The sequence below is a fragment of the Mytilus edulis genome, chromosome 4 (assembly GCF_963676685.1).
Source record: "Mytilus edulis chromosome 4, xbMytEdul2.2, whole genome shotgun sequence".
NCBI lineage: Eukaryota > Metazoa > Mollusca > Bivalvia > Mytilida > Mytilidae > Mytilus > Mytilus edulis.
Window position 1 is genome coordinate 35,577,920 of NC_092347.1, and position 15,609 is coordinate 35,593,528.

Genomic DNA, 15,609 nt, shown 5'->3' on the forward strand with positions numbered 1-15,609 from the left:
AAATGAAAAAAAAAATAAGCTTAAATGTATAAATATTATGCAATTGCAATTGGTTTACTGTTTTTTCTGTTATAATATGATTGTTGGTATAATCTTCTTTTTTACAAATAAATGAAATAATAATAGATTGTTAGACTCATACTAATAACTTTTAGTTAGGGTGGTTTTTATTTTCAAATAAAATAATAAAAAAAATTACAGACAACGGTGTTATTTCAATTTGGTTTAAGATCTTTATCAAGATATCTTAAAAATAAAATGAATTCATAAATACATTGTATTACATACATAAAATGGCAACCAAATGATCACTAAATGACAAGATAAGATAAAGACTTTTAAGCACAGTTATGACTATAGCATATTAGAATTACAACATTATCATTAGTAAGCATCTTTAGATTTATAATAATATAATAATATATAGTTTTATAAAACAGCAGAGAACATAATAATCACTTTGAAGTTAACATAAGGGCATCACTATAGAAAATCTTATAGATAAATATACCAACATCTTGCAGCAATAACAAAATAGATATACATATATATTGTCCTTTCTAGGTTTAGCTAGCTATAAAACCAGGTTCAATCCACCATTTTCTACATAAGAAAATGCCTGTACCAAGTCAGGAATATGACAGTTGTTATCCATTCGCTTAATGTGTTTGAACTTTTGATTTTGCCATTTGATTTGGGACTTTCCATTTTGAATTTTCCTTGGAGTTCAGTATTTTTGTGATTTACTTTTTTCTAAAACATTTTTCTCAATTTTAAGGGAGATAACACATATTACCAAGAACAAATCACAAAACTAAGGCTAGTTCATGTACTTTTGTCATTAGTTGTTGGGGAATTTATCTTATTTAAAATTCAAAACAAATTCCAAAAGTCAGTATCCCCTCTCAAGTAACTGGTCCACCTGGACGAAATTTTCTTTTATATGTCCACAATATTATCTGCCCTTTATAACTTGTTTGAGGAAAAATATTTTAAAAGATTATTTGAATAGAATTAAGGAATGCATCATAAAATAAGCCACATAACTTTAATGGGGTTAGCCCACAAAATTTGCCTCTGGTTATAGTTTTAAACAGAAGATGTTTTGTTGATGGTCTTTTTTCTATTCATTCAAATCAAATGATCTGTACATCTAGGTAACCATTGAATTTCTAGATCCACTATTCTGTCATTTTTCATATACCATCGTAATTCCTGGCCATATCAGTCTTTCCACATTTAAGGGTAAAGGCAATACCGTCCTATAAAAAACATATGAAAATTTACACAGATGTTATCATTTCAAAATAATTAAGATGTATTCATTTCTTGTTTTGTTCAAATTATAATTTGGCCACGTCGTTATGCATTGATGATTTTGTAGAGTATGACTAACCACCTGTCTTTTGATTATTAAGGAACATCTGTCCAAGATTTTCAAACAATTCCATTAAGGGTTGACAAATTTAATGATGTCTTTAAATTTTTAACCACAGAATGAACCTAAATGTTGATGCTGTTAAAGATGACAGCAAGTAGGATGTCTTGTTTCAGCAAATTTCGTTGCAACTGACCGAAAACCAAAGACTGAACCTAAGACCAAATAAATAAAAATTTGTGTTTTCTATTTCCCTACCTACCCTATATTTTAAGCTTAGAAATAGCCTACCGGTACCTTAAAGTTTTTTTTTGGTCATTTTTCAATAAGCAAGGTTTATTCAGAATTCCTCTTCCATAGATTCAATGTAAAAAAAATTGTAAAATAAAAAAAAATCCTCAACTACATTCCCTAAGAAACGCACATACTATTTTATTTGGACTAAATGTTGACGAAATAGAAAAAACATAGAATTTTTCTTTGCATGCAAAGAAATATAAAATACTAACTGTTATCAAAACTGGTAAATCTATCCAAAATTCTGAATGTGGCAGTACTTCTGGCCCTCTGAATCCGTAACAAAATTTAAATGTACAGCCAAATAAAAAGTATGTTGACACGACAACTACAAATCTGAAAAAAAAAGAAACAAATATTAATTGTACTGTCGTATTGGATGTGACAAGTGAAGGCAAAAAATAAAAAAATATAGGTCAAAAACATAACAAAAATCAAATCTAGCCTTAAGTTATTATTTTTTTATCATTAAATCATTGTTTATTTCACTGAGCCTTGATAATGTCATTTTTTTCACCTTTTTTTTTTAAAACCCAGGATTTTCCATTTCTAAAAATAGCCGATTCAATAATGTTTGCTAATTAAGAGTATGATTAAGAACTTTCTTAATGCACATTTTAATCGACCAATCAGATGAGACCTAACTTTTTTAAGGCTTTATTTAAGACTGTGAGACACAATACAATAAAACCGAGATTATTATAATATATCATCAATGTTGAAATCTCATACAAATATGAATTTCAGGAATTTTTTGAAAGTAGAAAATTGTTAAAAAAGTTAAGTGGAACCCTGCTCAGTCCATGTTTTTGTAAGTGAAACTCCTAATGCCACTTTTGTCAAAGTTCATATAAGGGTCATAACTCAATGTCCTGACCATGATAGAACAAACTGCTCTTTGGATGTGAATTCTAAAAATTAGTTTTTGCATTTTAAACAAGTTTGACATTGTCGATTACAAAATATATCAAAAAGTGGCAAATGCAACATCACAGCTTTAGTGGCAGGCTACACAATAAAAATATAACAGGTGTTATATCACAAGTCATCTCTATGTGTTGCTTCAGCTTTGATGGTAGGCAAAACCATAAATATTACAAGATTCTTAGACTTACATGATAATTAAGATAGACCCTAGACTTAAGACTGTTATCTTCTGGTACTGGTTGTGGTGGTGCTATGGCTGTACAGTAGACTTACATGATTATTAAGATAGACCCTAGACTTAAGACTGTTATCTTCTGGTATTGGTTGTGGTGGTGCTATGGCTGTACAGTAGACTTACATGATTATTAAGATAGACCCTAGACTTAAGACTGTTATCTTCTGGTACTGGTTGTGGTGGTGCTATGGCTGTACAGTAGACTTACATGATTATTAAGATAGACCCTAGATTTAAGACTGTTATCTTCTGGTATTGGTTGTGGTGGTGCTATGGCTGTACAGTAGACTTACATGATTATTAAGATAGACCCTAGACTTAAGACTGTTATCTTCTGGTATTGGTTGTGGTGGTGCTATGGCTGTACAGTAGACTTACATGATTATTAAGAAAGACCCTAGACTTAAGACTGTTATCTTCTGGTATTGGTTGTGGTGGTGCTATGGCTGTACAGTAGACCTACATGATAATTAAGATAGACCCTAGATTTAAGACTGTTATCTTCTGGTATTGGTTGTGGTGGTGCTATGGCTGTACAGTAGACTTACATGATTATTAAGATAGACCCTAGACTTAAGACTGTTATCTTCTGGTATTGGTTGTGGTGGTTCTATGTCTGTACAGTAGACTTACATGATTATTAAGATAGACCCTAGACTTAAGACTGTTATCTTCTGGTATTGGTTTTGGTGGTGCTATGGCTGTACAGTAGACTTACATGATTATTAAGATAGACCCTAGACTTAGACTGTTATCTTCTGGTATTGGTTGTGGTGGTTCTATGTCTGTACAGTAGACTTACATGATTATTAAGATAGACCCTAGACTTAGACTGTTATCTTCTGGTATTGGTTGTGGTGGTGCTATGGCTGTACAGTAGACTTACATGATTATTAAGATAGACCCTAGACTTAAGACTGTTATCTTCTGGTATTGGTTGTTGTGGTGCTATGTCTGTACAGTAGACTTACATGATTATTAAGAAAGACCCTAGACTTAAGACTGTTATCTTCTGGTATTGGTTGTGGTGGTGCTATGGCTGTACAGTAGACTTACATGATAATTAAGATAGACCCTAGATTTAAGACTGTTATCTTCTGGTATTGGTTGTGGTGGTGCTATGGCTGTACAGTAGACTTACATGATAATTAAGATAGACCCTACATTTAAGACTGTTATCTTCTGGTATTGGTTGTGGTGGTGCTATGGCTGTACAGTAGACTTACATGATTATTAAGATAGACCCTAGACTTAAGACTGTTATCTTCTGGTATTGGTTGTGGTGGTTCTATGTCTGTACAGTAGACTTACATGATTATTAAGATAGACCCTAGACTTAGACTGTTATCTTCTGGTATTGGTTGTGGTGGTGCTATGGCTGTACAGGCTCCTTCATATTGAACGTATACAGTAAACTGAAATAGAAGTGTACTGCAAATGGTTTTTTGTTTCTTTGGTTGTTTATTCACAAGATAAAATCTACAATCATCTATCCAATTTTGTCTAATATTAGTGTGATTGAAATACAAGGCTTTCATAAGAAAAATCTTCATTTAAAGTTTAAAGATTCTAATAAGAAATAAAGGTGCTATACCTTGTATATTGATTTCATAAAATCATATACTGTGAACGTACTATTATTGTGGGGTACCAATTTTCGTGGTTTTCTTGGATGACTTTATCCACAAATTTAAGTTTCTAACGAAATAAAACAACCATTGTCCAAATCAAAACATGGAAAGATCCCCACTGTAGGTTTGACTTCTGACATGATCTAGAGAATAAATTGAATATTGCCAAATCTGAGAATACTATAATAGTAGTGACAGTGCAAACGCACTATGAACTACAACTGCATGCAGGATTAAACTCATTTAATCTTTTATAACCTAAACTGTACAACTTTTGATCTTTAAATTCTCATGAAAAATATTTTTGATCAATGAAAGTTTATAGCATTTGTGTATGTTACTGTTTTCTTTAGGTGACATGTTTATAGCTTAATTAACACCTGTGATGGTCTTTAATCTGTTGATCTCTTTATTTCGGGTTAATTAGTGTGGTCAATACAATTTACACTGGTCATGTTTACTTTGTAATTTCCTTCAATACAGACAAATTTATTGTAACCTTCGTTTCTAATGGCTTCATTTTTGAACTCTTTTTTTTTAAACTAAAATCCACGAATTAAAAAACCCACGAACATGTAAATGTTGCTCAAACCACGAAAATTGATACCCAAGAATAAAAGTACTTTCACAGTAATATTGAAAATATCCTATCCAAAAATAAAATAGTTCTGACAATTTTTCCTAATTTCAAAAGTAAAAAATCTTTGAAGGTATGTACATGTATAAGTATAAATCTACATTCAACTTATAAATTCTTACATTAGTAATGGAAAGTCTTTCCATACAGTTTTGACAGACATTATAAATGCATGAAGTCTGTTCAATACAACATTTAAAAAAAATATTGATTTTAAGTCCATCTCTCTATATTTGGTCTTTGAATACAAGATTGAAAATATCATGCAGTAAAAGGTAAACAAATTTTGTTTGAATCATTTCACATTTGTCATTTTGGGTCCTTTTATGGCTGACATTCCAGATTGGATTTTCTCATTGTTGAAGTCTGTGAAGATACTTATAGTTAATTTCTGTGTCATTTGGTCGTGAGAGTTGTCTAGTTGGCAAACATACAACATCTTCTTACTTGAAATTAAATGTACTGTAGCTGTATATGTTTGAATGTAAAGTGTTTGTACTACATGTAAATCATATATTAATTTTATAGCATACCGTGCAATTACTTTCATCAAAAGTAACATTAGTTATATAGTTAGCAGGCAGTATTGCTGTTTTACCAGCATCTACTGGTTTCCATTTCATATTTCTATTGCATTGGAAATACACCTCTGACTGTAGCACACACCCAGTCTTATTATCTTTCTTGGTGTAGTTTGCCCCACTGTAAAAATTTGCTTTAAAATCAGTACCTAAAAAACAATCAAATTCAAAACAAACATGACAAATGACATTGAAATTTACTGTTAATTGAAAATTGTCATCATCGATCATAGTTCAGTCAAATAAGGTTTAACCTCAAACTTATTGCGTCAGAAAATGTTTTAGTTCTAATCTATAGGATTAAGCCCCAGATATACACAGAAAAAAATCCCCTTAAAATTTAATTTGAGGAAACCTCAAAATTAGAATTTCAATTTCATAATGATATATGGAAATAAACAATGGAAAGGGATGATAACTCTGCAAATTTGAGTCTTTTTTGTCAGTTTTTGGTTGATTTTCTTAAAATTATGTAAAGCATGATACTTTGGTGAGGATGTACATTTGTATTTGACTATATCATACCATCTCCTGCTCATGAAATGTACAAAATCCAGGTGTTATGGTTTTGGTTTTTTTTAAATCACACATTTTTCATTAAAGAAATTGCAAGTTTATGGTTTTGTAACCATATTGAAAAAATAATGTGAAAATTTGGTATTGTTTTTAAATCATATTTGTTCAGCATCTACCTTGTTTAAAGAAACTTTAAACCACAAAAAGAAGGATTTTTATGCTTAATTATCTTTATCAAGTTTAAGATTCTTTTCCTTCCCATGTTGAAAAATTTAACAAATGGTCAACTAATCATTTACGAAATCTAGGTTGTAGCTTGATAAAAGATATGAAAACACCTTTATAGTTGTTTGTTATACTCTAAAAACAGCTAAAATATCAAGAATCAATACATTCTGCTGAATAGAAGCAGTAAAATTATAATTGTGTATCAATTTCTATTGATATTTCTGCTTTTTTTGCAAGAGTTATCTCCCATTTCAATGCAAATCTCCATAGGAATTTTAAAATCATGATTTTTTAGTCTTCCTCAAGTTATATTTTGCTGGACTTTTAGTGTGTACTGTGTATTTTGGGGGTTTAATGCTAAAGATTAAAACTAAAAAAATATTCTGTTGCAATTACTTTAAGTTTATGTTAGCTTCACTGGACTATCAATTTTGTGATGAAAATAAAGTAGTGAACATATATATCCTTTGGTCTTAACTTGATCTTTACAGATTTAGACTCAGTACCAAGAAAGAAAAAAAAATCAAAAGTGACTGCTAAAACCCTCATGAAACAGAATCCATTAATATTAACGTAAAATTCATTATCTTTAAAATTATCTGTAACACTCATACTCTTGCTAACAAAATACAATTTATTCCTTTACTCCATAATGACCTTTTGATGCCACCCCCTTTACTCCATAATGACGCCTTTCTACGCCTGTGTAGTCCCTCAGTTGAAAGGTATTGGCTATGAAAAAACTTTATCAGACTTAAAAAAAAAAATTGAATCTTATATAACAAGAATGTGTCCATAGTACACGGATGCCCCACTCCCACTATCATTTTCTATGTTCAGTGGACCGTGAAATTGGGGTCAAAACTTTAATTTGGACTTAAAATTAGAAAGATCGTATCATAGGGAACATGTGTACTAAGTTTCAAGTTGATGTAACTTTAACTTTATTAAAAATTACCTTGACCAAAAACTTTAACCTGAACTTTGCACTATCATTTTCTATGTTCAGTGGACCATGAAATTGGGGTCAAAACTATAATTTGGCATTAAAATTAGAAAGATCATATCATGGGGAACATGTGTATTAAGTTTCAAGTTGATTGGACTTCAGCTTCATCAAAAACTACCTCGACCAAAAACTTTAACCGGACGGACGAACTTAGGCACAGACGGACGGACAAACGGAGGCACAGACCAGAAAACATAATGCCACTCTACTATCGTAGGTGGGGCATAAAAAGGATATTCATGAGAATATAAACCTGATGATTTTCTTTTATTGAAAAAATCCTATGTGAAATCAAGTATTTAAAAAAAAATCCATGGAGGAAAGGGGCATGGTAAGGTTCCATTTTATATTTTAGGAAATAATAAAGCCACATTTGTTTCTGAAGGGGCCTCAGTGACCAAGTGCTCTTAGAAGTTTCACTAGTGTAATCATTAGCCAGTCAACACTGATATCGTGAGTTTGAACCCTGCTGATGTGGGTGCGCTCCACTCCAATCTTAATTGAGTAGGATTGTCAGTTTACCATTTGAAGGTTGGTGGTTTTCTCTGGGCACTCTGGTTTCCTCTGCCATTAAAAACTGGCCACACGAAATAACCCAAAAATGGCTTTAAAACAACAAAAATCAATCAATCAATCTGTTTTCTGACAAGCTAAGACTATAAATAGAAATACATGTATAATAAAATATTTATTTTGGATTGTCACTGGAAAACCAAGAGTTATAGATAATACTAATAGCTGAGTTATTATCTTGGAATATAGGCAGTGAATGCATGTATCTAATTTATATTCTTTTTTTTTCTACTTTATTTTTAAAAGAGTACAGAGGATATCGCTTTAATTATTTTTAACAATAAATAAATATGTCACCAATTTATACAATAAGTTACCTGTATTGGCTTTTATTGTTGAATATGGATTTTTGTTGGGTATTAATTTTCCTACACTGTAATTTTTCGTTTCATTTGCTCCAGTTCCATTGTAAGTCTGCACACATATACTAGAAGTACTTCCACATCCCATACTTGTTTGCAGTCCATGACAGAATCCCATTATTACAGTAGAGTTTCTATATCGATTCCAACCAATTCCTTCTTTCTGTGATGTAAATAACCAGTAACTAAAACATATACACAAATTTCAGAACTGTAGCATGCAGACTTTGAGGTTTACTGAAAAGTGATAACCGTATTTGTCTAGTTTGAATTTAGCACAGACGATAGAATTATCCAGTAAAAGAACTAGTGCATGTAATAAAGAGTACAATATGTACTTGTACAAATGTACATGTACATGAACTAATACTACAGTTTAAAATCAAATAAAAACATGCAGTCAGGGGTACTACTTGAATGTACAAGTAATCTTTATTTACTTGAAGAAGTAAAAATAAATATACTTAAACGAGTTAATTATAATGTTTGAATAATCTCCCCTCAATTTTCTCACAAATTCACTTGTATAAGGGATTTCTTTTTTACAATTCCACAAAAATTCTCAAGTTTTGACATGTAAAAACATATGCCTTTAATGATTTTTCCCAGGTTAGCTCAGATTTTTTTTATAATAGTTCAATGTTTCATCTCATTTATAATTCAACAAAGAAACTGATTGCACAAAGATGTAAGTATTTGCAGCAAGGCCTTCAAAAATTACTCATGTATAAAAACAGTATTAGATAATTTAGTCAGTTAATTTATTATATAATCAGAGGTGGATTTAGAATGGGGATCAGAGGGATCAGTCTTTAGTTTTCTATGTTGTTTCTTGTGTACTATTAGGGACGACATCAAAAGATCGATGTAGGATAAAAAAACTTAAATCAAATAGTTTGGGGGTGGGGGGGATGAAATTCTGCAAGTTTTGTATATGGACCATAATTTGGTATTCGGCCTTTGGTTTCTTTTTGTATCCTTTTTTATAAGTTCTAAAACTTTAACTTTTATTCTGTGGGTTGTGTTGATGTAAGAATAGTATTAATGGAACAATTGAGTTTTTCGAGAAAAAATTAATACATTTTGATTCACCGTTTACGTGACAGGAAACAAAACAGGAAACCAATCTTTATTTTCTTTATTTTGCACAATATATTTCAAAAGACATAAATGAACACCATTACTAGTGTTACTTGCTTCATGTTAATATTTAAAATCTATTTTCAATGTTAAATTAAAGTTTTTTTTAAACGCGACAGGAAACCATAAGAAACCGAAAGCATTTTTTTAGTTTTATTTTATTGCAAAATCTGCTTAAAATGATCTGAACAGTATACTTTTTCTTAAAATCCATATTAAATGTAACAGTATTATAAAACTCCTAAATATGTGCTTGTTTTGAAAACAATTAGTACAATTTATTCAGGAATTTCCGTATTTTCTTCATTGATACAGGATACCATAATCGTTGTATCTTGATGTTTTAGCCAAAAAAATGTATTTATATTTGGTTTTGAAATTCCAGTTATATACAATTTATTCCAAATCATTGGTAATGTAAAATTCTTTAAATCCAGTAAAGAAAACAACTTTTAACTTGGAATTAGCATCTTTAAAATAGGCACCATGTGATATTTGTGACCTGTACACCATCTACATGGTTTCCACATTTTAACCTACTTTAGTGGGCTAAAATCAATAAAGTACTTCCTTTCAAGTCATGCATGGTAAAAGTTTACTTTTCCTTTGACAAGTTTATTGCGTTTCTGATAAGTGTTTGCAGAACATGAATAAAAAAAATTAATTAAAAATTGTGACAAAGATACCAACTTTGTACATTCCAAGTGTAACGGTACATTAACATGTATTTTTTATTAAATTATCTTTATTCACCTAAAATATCCATTAATATTTACTGCTGAAGCTAAATCAATCCAACGAACATCGGCACCATGATAGGAGACGTAATTTCGATTGAATTTTCCAAGGACCTTTTACATTGTTATTGGGAAACGAAGTGTGTTAAAACGTCGGTCAAATCTGAAATCGATTTTGTCAAGTCATTGGGCATTTATTTTCACACAAGATCATATGTAACATTACGCACATAGGAAAAATAATAGACCCCCGGCGCAATCTCTTTGAAAATTGTATTTTCCTTTTTTAAACAAGACGAAACAAGCCTACAGATTATGTTTGCTTACATCCCGTTGGAAACAAATACAATGTTTAGACCTAGTATTTCGTATATCCGGCTGTAAGGGCGTGATCACATGTTAGTCACATGTTTCACGTATGACCGGAAATGATTAGAACTTAACGACAAAAACAATTTTAATAAATAAATGGACTTCTGTTTTGTGTGAAATGTAACGCATAACGATAACGTCATTTTCTAACTTAATTATTACGAAGAACAAAACAAGAATGTAAATCATCTCTGATTTACCTGTTTGAACATCTCGCGAGAGTTCGTATTTGCATATTGTTGCAAAGAATTCTTTTACAACAAAGCAGATTAAACCATCTAAAATGTGCGTTACGAAATGGGAAACCAAAATAACGACAGTGTTCTTACACCTGCTACAGAAATACTTATAGTTCTTGGCATTTTCTTCTCACTATTCTTATTGGTCGATGTTCTTTTTTATTTTAAAGCAAAAATTACGAATTTGCCGGTGACGATTATCTATAAATTAGTCAGCGTTATGCACTTCGGACGCGAAAAGTAACGCGAGAAACGACACACAAATACGGTCGTATAATCTTTGAAATTTGTTAATTTCAATTTTTTTTCTAGGGAAGAGTAGCATACACTTGTATGTTGATAAAAATAATGGCATCTTTAGATGTAGTTACAACTTTTCTTACAGTAATTCACATTTTATTACTTTTCTATAGTTATAGGAAACGGAGCCCAATAGCAAATTATGGTCCATATCTAAAATCGATTTTTACATATATCCCTATTGGTAAATCAATTTTTCCCAAATTAAGTTAAGAAGGGGGGGTTGTTCAGTGAAAAAACTATGTGAATTAAGTCTAATTATTAAAAGCTATTTTATATTTTTGCTTTGATGCCTTACGGGGGCATATATATGAGGGGCATAATGGGGATACCTTTATGACAAATAACGTTAAAAATTCTTGCCAAATGACGTTAAGTTATTCTTGCTGTATGACAATAAAATGTACACTTTCTTAGACTATAAAAACATATGGACTGATTTTGACAGATCACTTTATTTTTTTCCCCAAAAATGATGGTAACGATAATTATTTGACACCTCTGACAAATCACGATAAGGATATTTTGACGAATCACAATAAGGATATTTTGAGAAACCACGGTAGAATTTTAACCAATTTGATGCTAACCTTAACCAAAAATGACTGTTTGTTGTCTGACGTTTAAGGGCATTACTACCCTCATATATACAAGTGACTTAGTCACTGGTTGATTCGATCAAGGCGTCAAAACAAGAAAATAAATTTGAATTTCTAGACCTCATAATAATTTATAGGTATCCTTTTCCTAGCTAAAAAATATAACTTTCTTTTTAATTTTTTTTAATTGATTTATAAGCTCAGGTTTATATTCTACTTTAAATGCCTCATGTTTGTCTTCTCAAAGTGAAGATACACTTACCGGGTGCACTTGAGTCATTTTCAACATAGTATTCATTGAATAATAATACATTGCTACTATTTTGTTGAGTGTATTTTCTGTGTTATATTATTTTATTTTATTATTTTTATAACACTTGTTACATATCTTTACTGTGTGTGTATTGCATATGTTATTGTTTATAATAATATTGTCTGTATCATATGCCCTCCTGGGGCCCTAATTTGGTAAATAAAATATTCTATTCTATTCTATTCTATTCTATTCATTTCATGTTTTGCTAAAGAAAAAAATTTCCTTGAATATCTAGCTTCAAACAGGGACTTTCTATACTTATTTTAGTCAGAGACATATAATACATGTATTATATGTCTCTGCTTTAGTATAGAAAGTCCCTGTACAAAGTCACTGTTTAAAAACAGAGTAGTGAAAAGGATAAGTGTACATAGGAGAACAATTCCTAAATAAAAAAAAATACCCTCCCCCTTTTTTTAAACTGTTACATCAAAGGGAGATAACGTTATCATCAATGTGTAGTCATGTGATTTCCAAATGAGGTCATAATCATGATAATGGAGACATCGTATTTGTAAACAGAGGAACAGAGGAACGGGAGTGTAGACACGTGAAGTCGTATACTTTGCTCAAGAAAAAAGGTAATATGCTTCATATTCAGGTACGTTTTTAAAATAAGTTAACAAGGAAATCGAAACCATATAAAACTTTAGATTTGCTGTGATTGTTCGCCTACCATTTTGATAGATTCCCAACTTTAAAATTGGAAAACGTATCATTTGGACAAGTGTCACAGTTCGTAGGTTTTGTTACGATAGAAATAATCAGCATCGCTCCAAATAGATTCATAATACACTTTAAAAACATATGAATTGACATTGTCGCCACCATTTTCTATCATGTGACGTCTCGTGATAGTATTTTATGGCGGGAAATTTGAAAAACGAATAAAACCCAAAAAGTTTCAGTATTTTTATATTAAAGTATGTGGAACACTGTCAATCAAATTAAAAAAAAAGAGTTAGATATGTTTGATGTACTTGAATGCCGAAGTTTTACTTTTAAACAAGTGCACATGTAAACAGTAAAGCAAAATTATATCCGGGGTGAAAGGAGCACTGGTCCGGTAAGGGAGCTACCATTTGATTTTTATGGGGGGGCTAGGATGAAAAATGTTGTCCTGCATTTTTTTTTTAGTTGTAATCTCTGTCCTGCCTTTTTATTTTTCACTCTATTCGGTCCTGCCTTTTTTTTTGGAGTTTATCCTGACTTTTTTTTACCTTAATTGTCATCCTGACTTTTTTTTTGCAAGTGTCTCACTCATCCTGCCTTTTTTTTTTAACTCAAAATTCCTGTCCTGCCTATTTTTTTCAAATTTCATCCTAGCCCCCCCCCCCCCCCCCATAAAAATCAAATGGTAGCTCCCTAAGGGCCGATATTGGCCTCACAATTCAGGTTCATCTATTAACGAAATATTTTGGACACTTTTTAAACACTTAAGAGGGTGTCCATGGAAAAATTAGGCAGTGGATGGCACATGACATATTTTGATTTTAAACTTTTTTCATCTATTTCATATCACAAATTCATTCTTTCTCAAAATTAAATTTTGTTTGTTTATTAACTGCAACAAATAAAGAGAAAAAAAATACATAGAAAGCACTGAAAATTCATTGAAAAGGGGAGATAACTCTTCATTTTGTACAAAATTTTGTTGCATTGATAGTGAACTTTAAAATCATTTTCTGAGCCATCCACTGTTGATTCAGAAATATCTTTGACATATATATCCTTTGTATGATATAAACATTGCATTGGAACCAAAAATTCAGTGGGAACAAAATTATGTTGTGCCACCTATAATATAGGATTTGCCTGATATTTACTTGGACAGCCTCTTAAGTGTCTATTTCAATTCCTTCAATCAGTTTATGTGAAAGATTTGAACTGATTAAGTCATTAAAAACGTTCCGATTCAAGCTTTTAAAATATGAAAAATCTATCAAATATGCAAAAAATCGTCACTTTTCAGATAGTTTTTGTCAAAAATGGAAGTGGCCGCATCCGTGTTCATCCTAAACCTTTATATATGTTATGTTTATCATCAAATACAACTTACATTTCAATGTTATGAATGAACACGAATGCGGCCCGCCCCACTTTCATTTAAGACGGAAACCGTCAAAAATTTTACTAAAATGCTAAAATTGTGAAGATTTCAGTAATTTAGCATGACTAAATGATGTAAGTACCCGAAATATGTGCATTGCATGGTCAAAAACAGCCCATATTTGTGTAGCAGAAACATTCTACTTTCCAATAAATGATTTAAAGATTACATTTTCACAATTTTGTAAAACTGCTATATTTTGGGGCCAAAAAGGGGTTTTACTGAACCTTCTCCTTTGATCCGGAGGAAAAAATGTCACAGTAGTTGTTGTTATTTTTTTATCTGGAGGAAAATATTTCCCTGGGATATTTTTTCCTTTGCCGTGAAATTCTATCTGGGTAGTTTAACTATTGAATACTTATTAGAAAAAACTTATCCTTTACAAATACTACGAAATCATAATAGTTTTTTTGATTTAAGGCTAAATTGTTAAAAAAAAAGATGTATTTTAATGGGATATATTAAATTTCACAAATTATCATTGAAAAAATTTCCTGAAATATTCAAGTAAATATTCTTTTAAAAAGAAAATTATCTTTATCATGAAACATAAGGATTTCAAAGAAAAACCAGATGTAATTTCAAAGATCGTAATTGTGAAATAATATCATGATTAATAAGGTAAGTGAAATACATGTAAAAGTATCTCAGTACAAATATAAATTAAAAAGTAAAGGTAGAAATATAGTTGCAATACTACTGTTAACAGTAATGGAAGAATTTGATTATGATGATATTTTTAACTATATAAATCGTTTTGTCTGGGGACAAAGATGTAGTTGTTGATTATATGGAAATCAGATAAATCATAATATAACAATATATTGAAATAAAAGCAATTTTAACAGCTGGATAGTATTTATCTGTGAAATGTTATAATCTGTCTTCTTAAAACATCTTGTATTTTTAGTCATCTTTTTATATAAATGAATATATAAAAAATAAGATTCAAGAAAAAATTTCACTATTAAATAGATTCAGTATATAAATACATGTATATTATATTATAAATTCTTTAAAATATAAATTGCTTACAATTACCGCCCAAATTTGTTCTACCTTTGTGAAACATTTTATAATTAAGTCAGGTATTTATTGATTGGAAGTAACTTACATAGTAGTCAATGGGACAAATATGGTACAGCAAATATATACTGGTACATACTATCCGGTACATACTATCCGCATAACACAGATAGATTTTCACTCCTCTGGAAAAAACTACCTGTGAAATACCATGTCTGGAAAAAATTACTGTGACAAATTATCCCCAGGATAAAATATCACAGAGGAAGAAATAAACCATTACACACATGGACTTTCTCCTAAAATAGAACTCTTAATATCTTAATATCTACATTCTATATTCATTTTATATTTGTGTACATCGAATAATTATGACTAGATGTCATAATTATTTGG

At 30.6% G+C, this 15,609-nt stretch overlaps 2 protein-coding genes across 5 annotated transcripts in view; one reads left to right on the forward strand and one right to left on the reverse strand.

Annotated features, from left to right (window-relative positions):
* On the reverse strand, window positions 1–12,937 carry LOC139519613 (cation-dependent mannose-6-phosphate receptor-like). 3 transcript variants are annotated; one of them, XM_071311805.1, is made up of 6 exons: window positions 12,754–12,937; window positions 8,330–8,559; window positions 5,639–5,835; window positions 4,149–4,252; window positions 1,888–2,011; window positions 1–1,262 (listed from the first exon to the last, which is right to left on the reverse strand). In XM_071311805.1, the coding sequence occupies exons 1-6, from the start codon at window positions 12,906–12,908 to the stop codon at window positions 1,197–1,199; spliced, it is 876 nt and encodes a 291-aa protein (XP_071167906.1). In that variant the 5' UTR covers window positions 12,909–12,937; the 3' UTR covers window positions 1–1,196. The 3 variants fall into 3 exon arrangements, with proteins under 3 accessions (XP_071167906.1, XP_071167907.1, XP_071167908.1); XM_071311806.1 differs by lacking the exon at window positions 12,754–12,937 and adding an exon at window positions 12,481–12,514; XM_071311807.1 differs by lacking the exon at window positions 12,754–12,937 and adding an exon at window positions 11,753–11,835.
* LOC139519611 (protein rolling stone-like) overlaps window positions 12,527–15,609 on the forward strand; it is a 16,893-nt gene continuing 13,810 nt past the window's right edge. The window contains exon 1 of one of the 2 annotated variants that reach the window (XM_071311802.1): window positions 12,527–12,658. The gene's annotated coding sequence lies outside the window, so the exon portion shown is untranslated. Of the gene's footprint in view, window positions 12,679–15,609 lie in introns of both variants that reach the window. The other variant, XM_071311804.1, reaches the window with a different exon arrangement.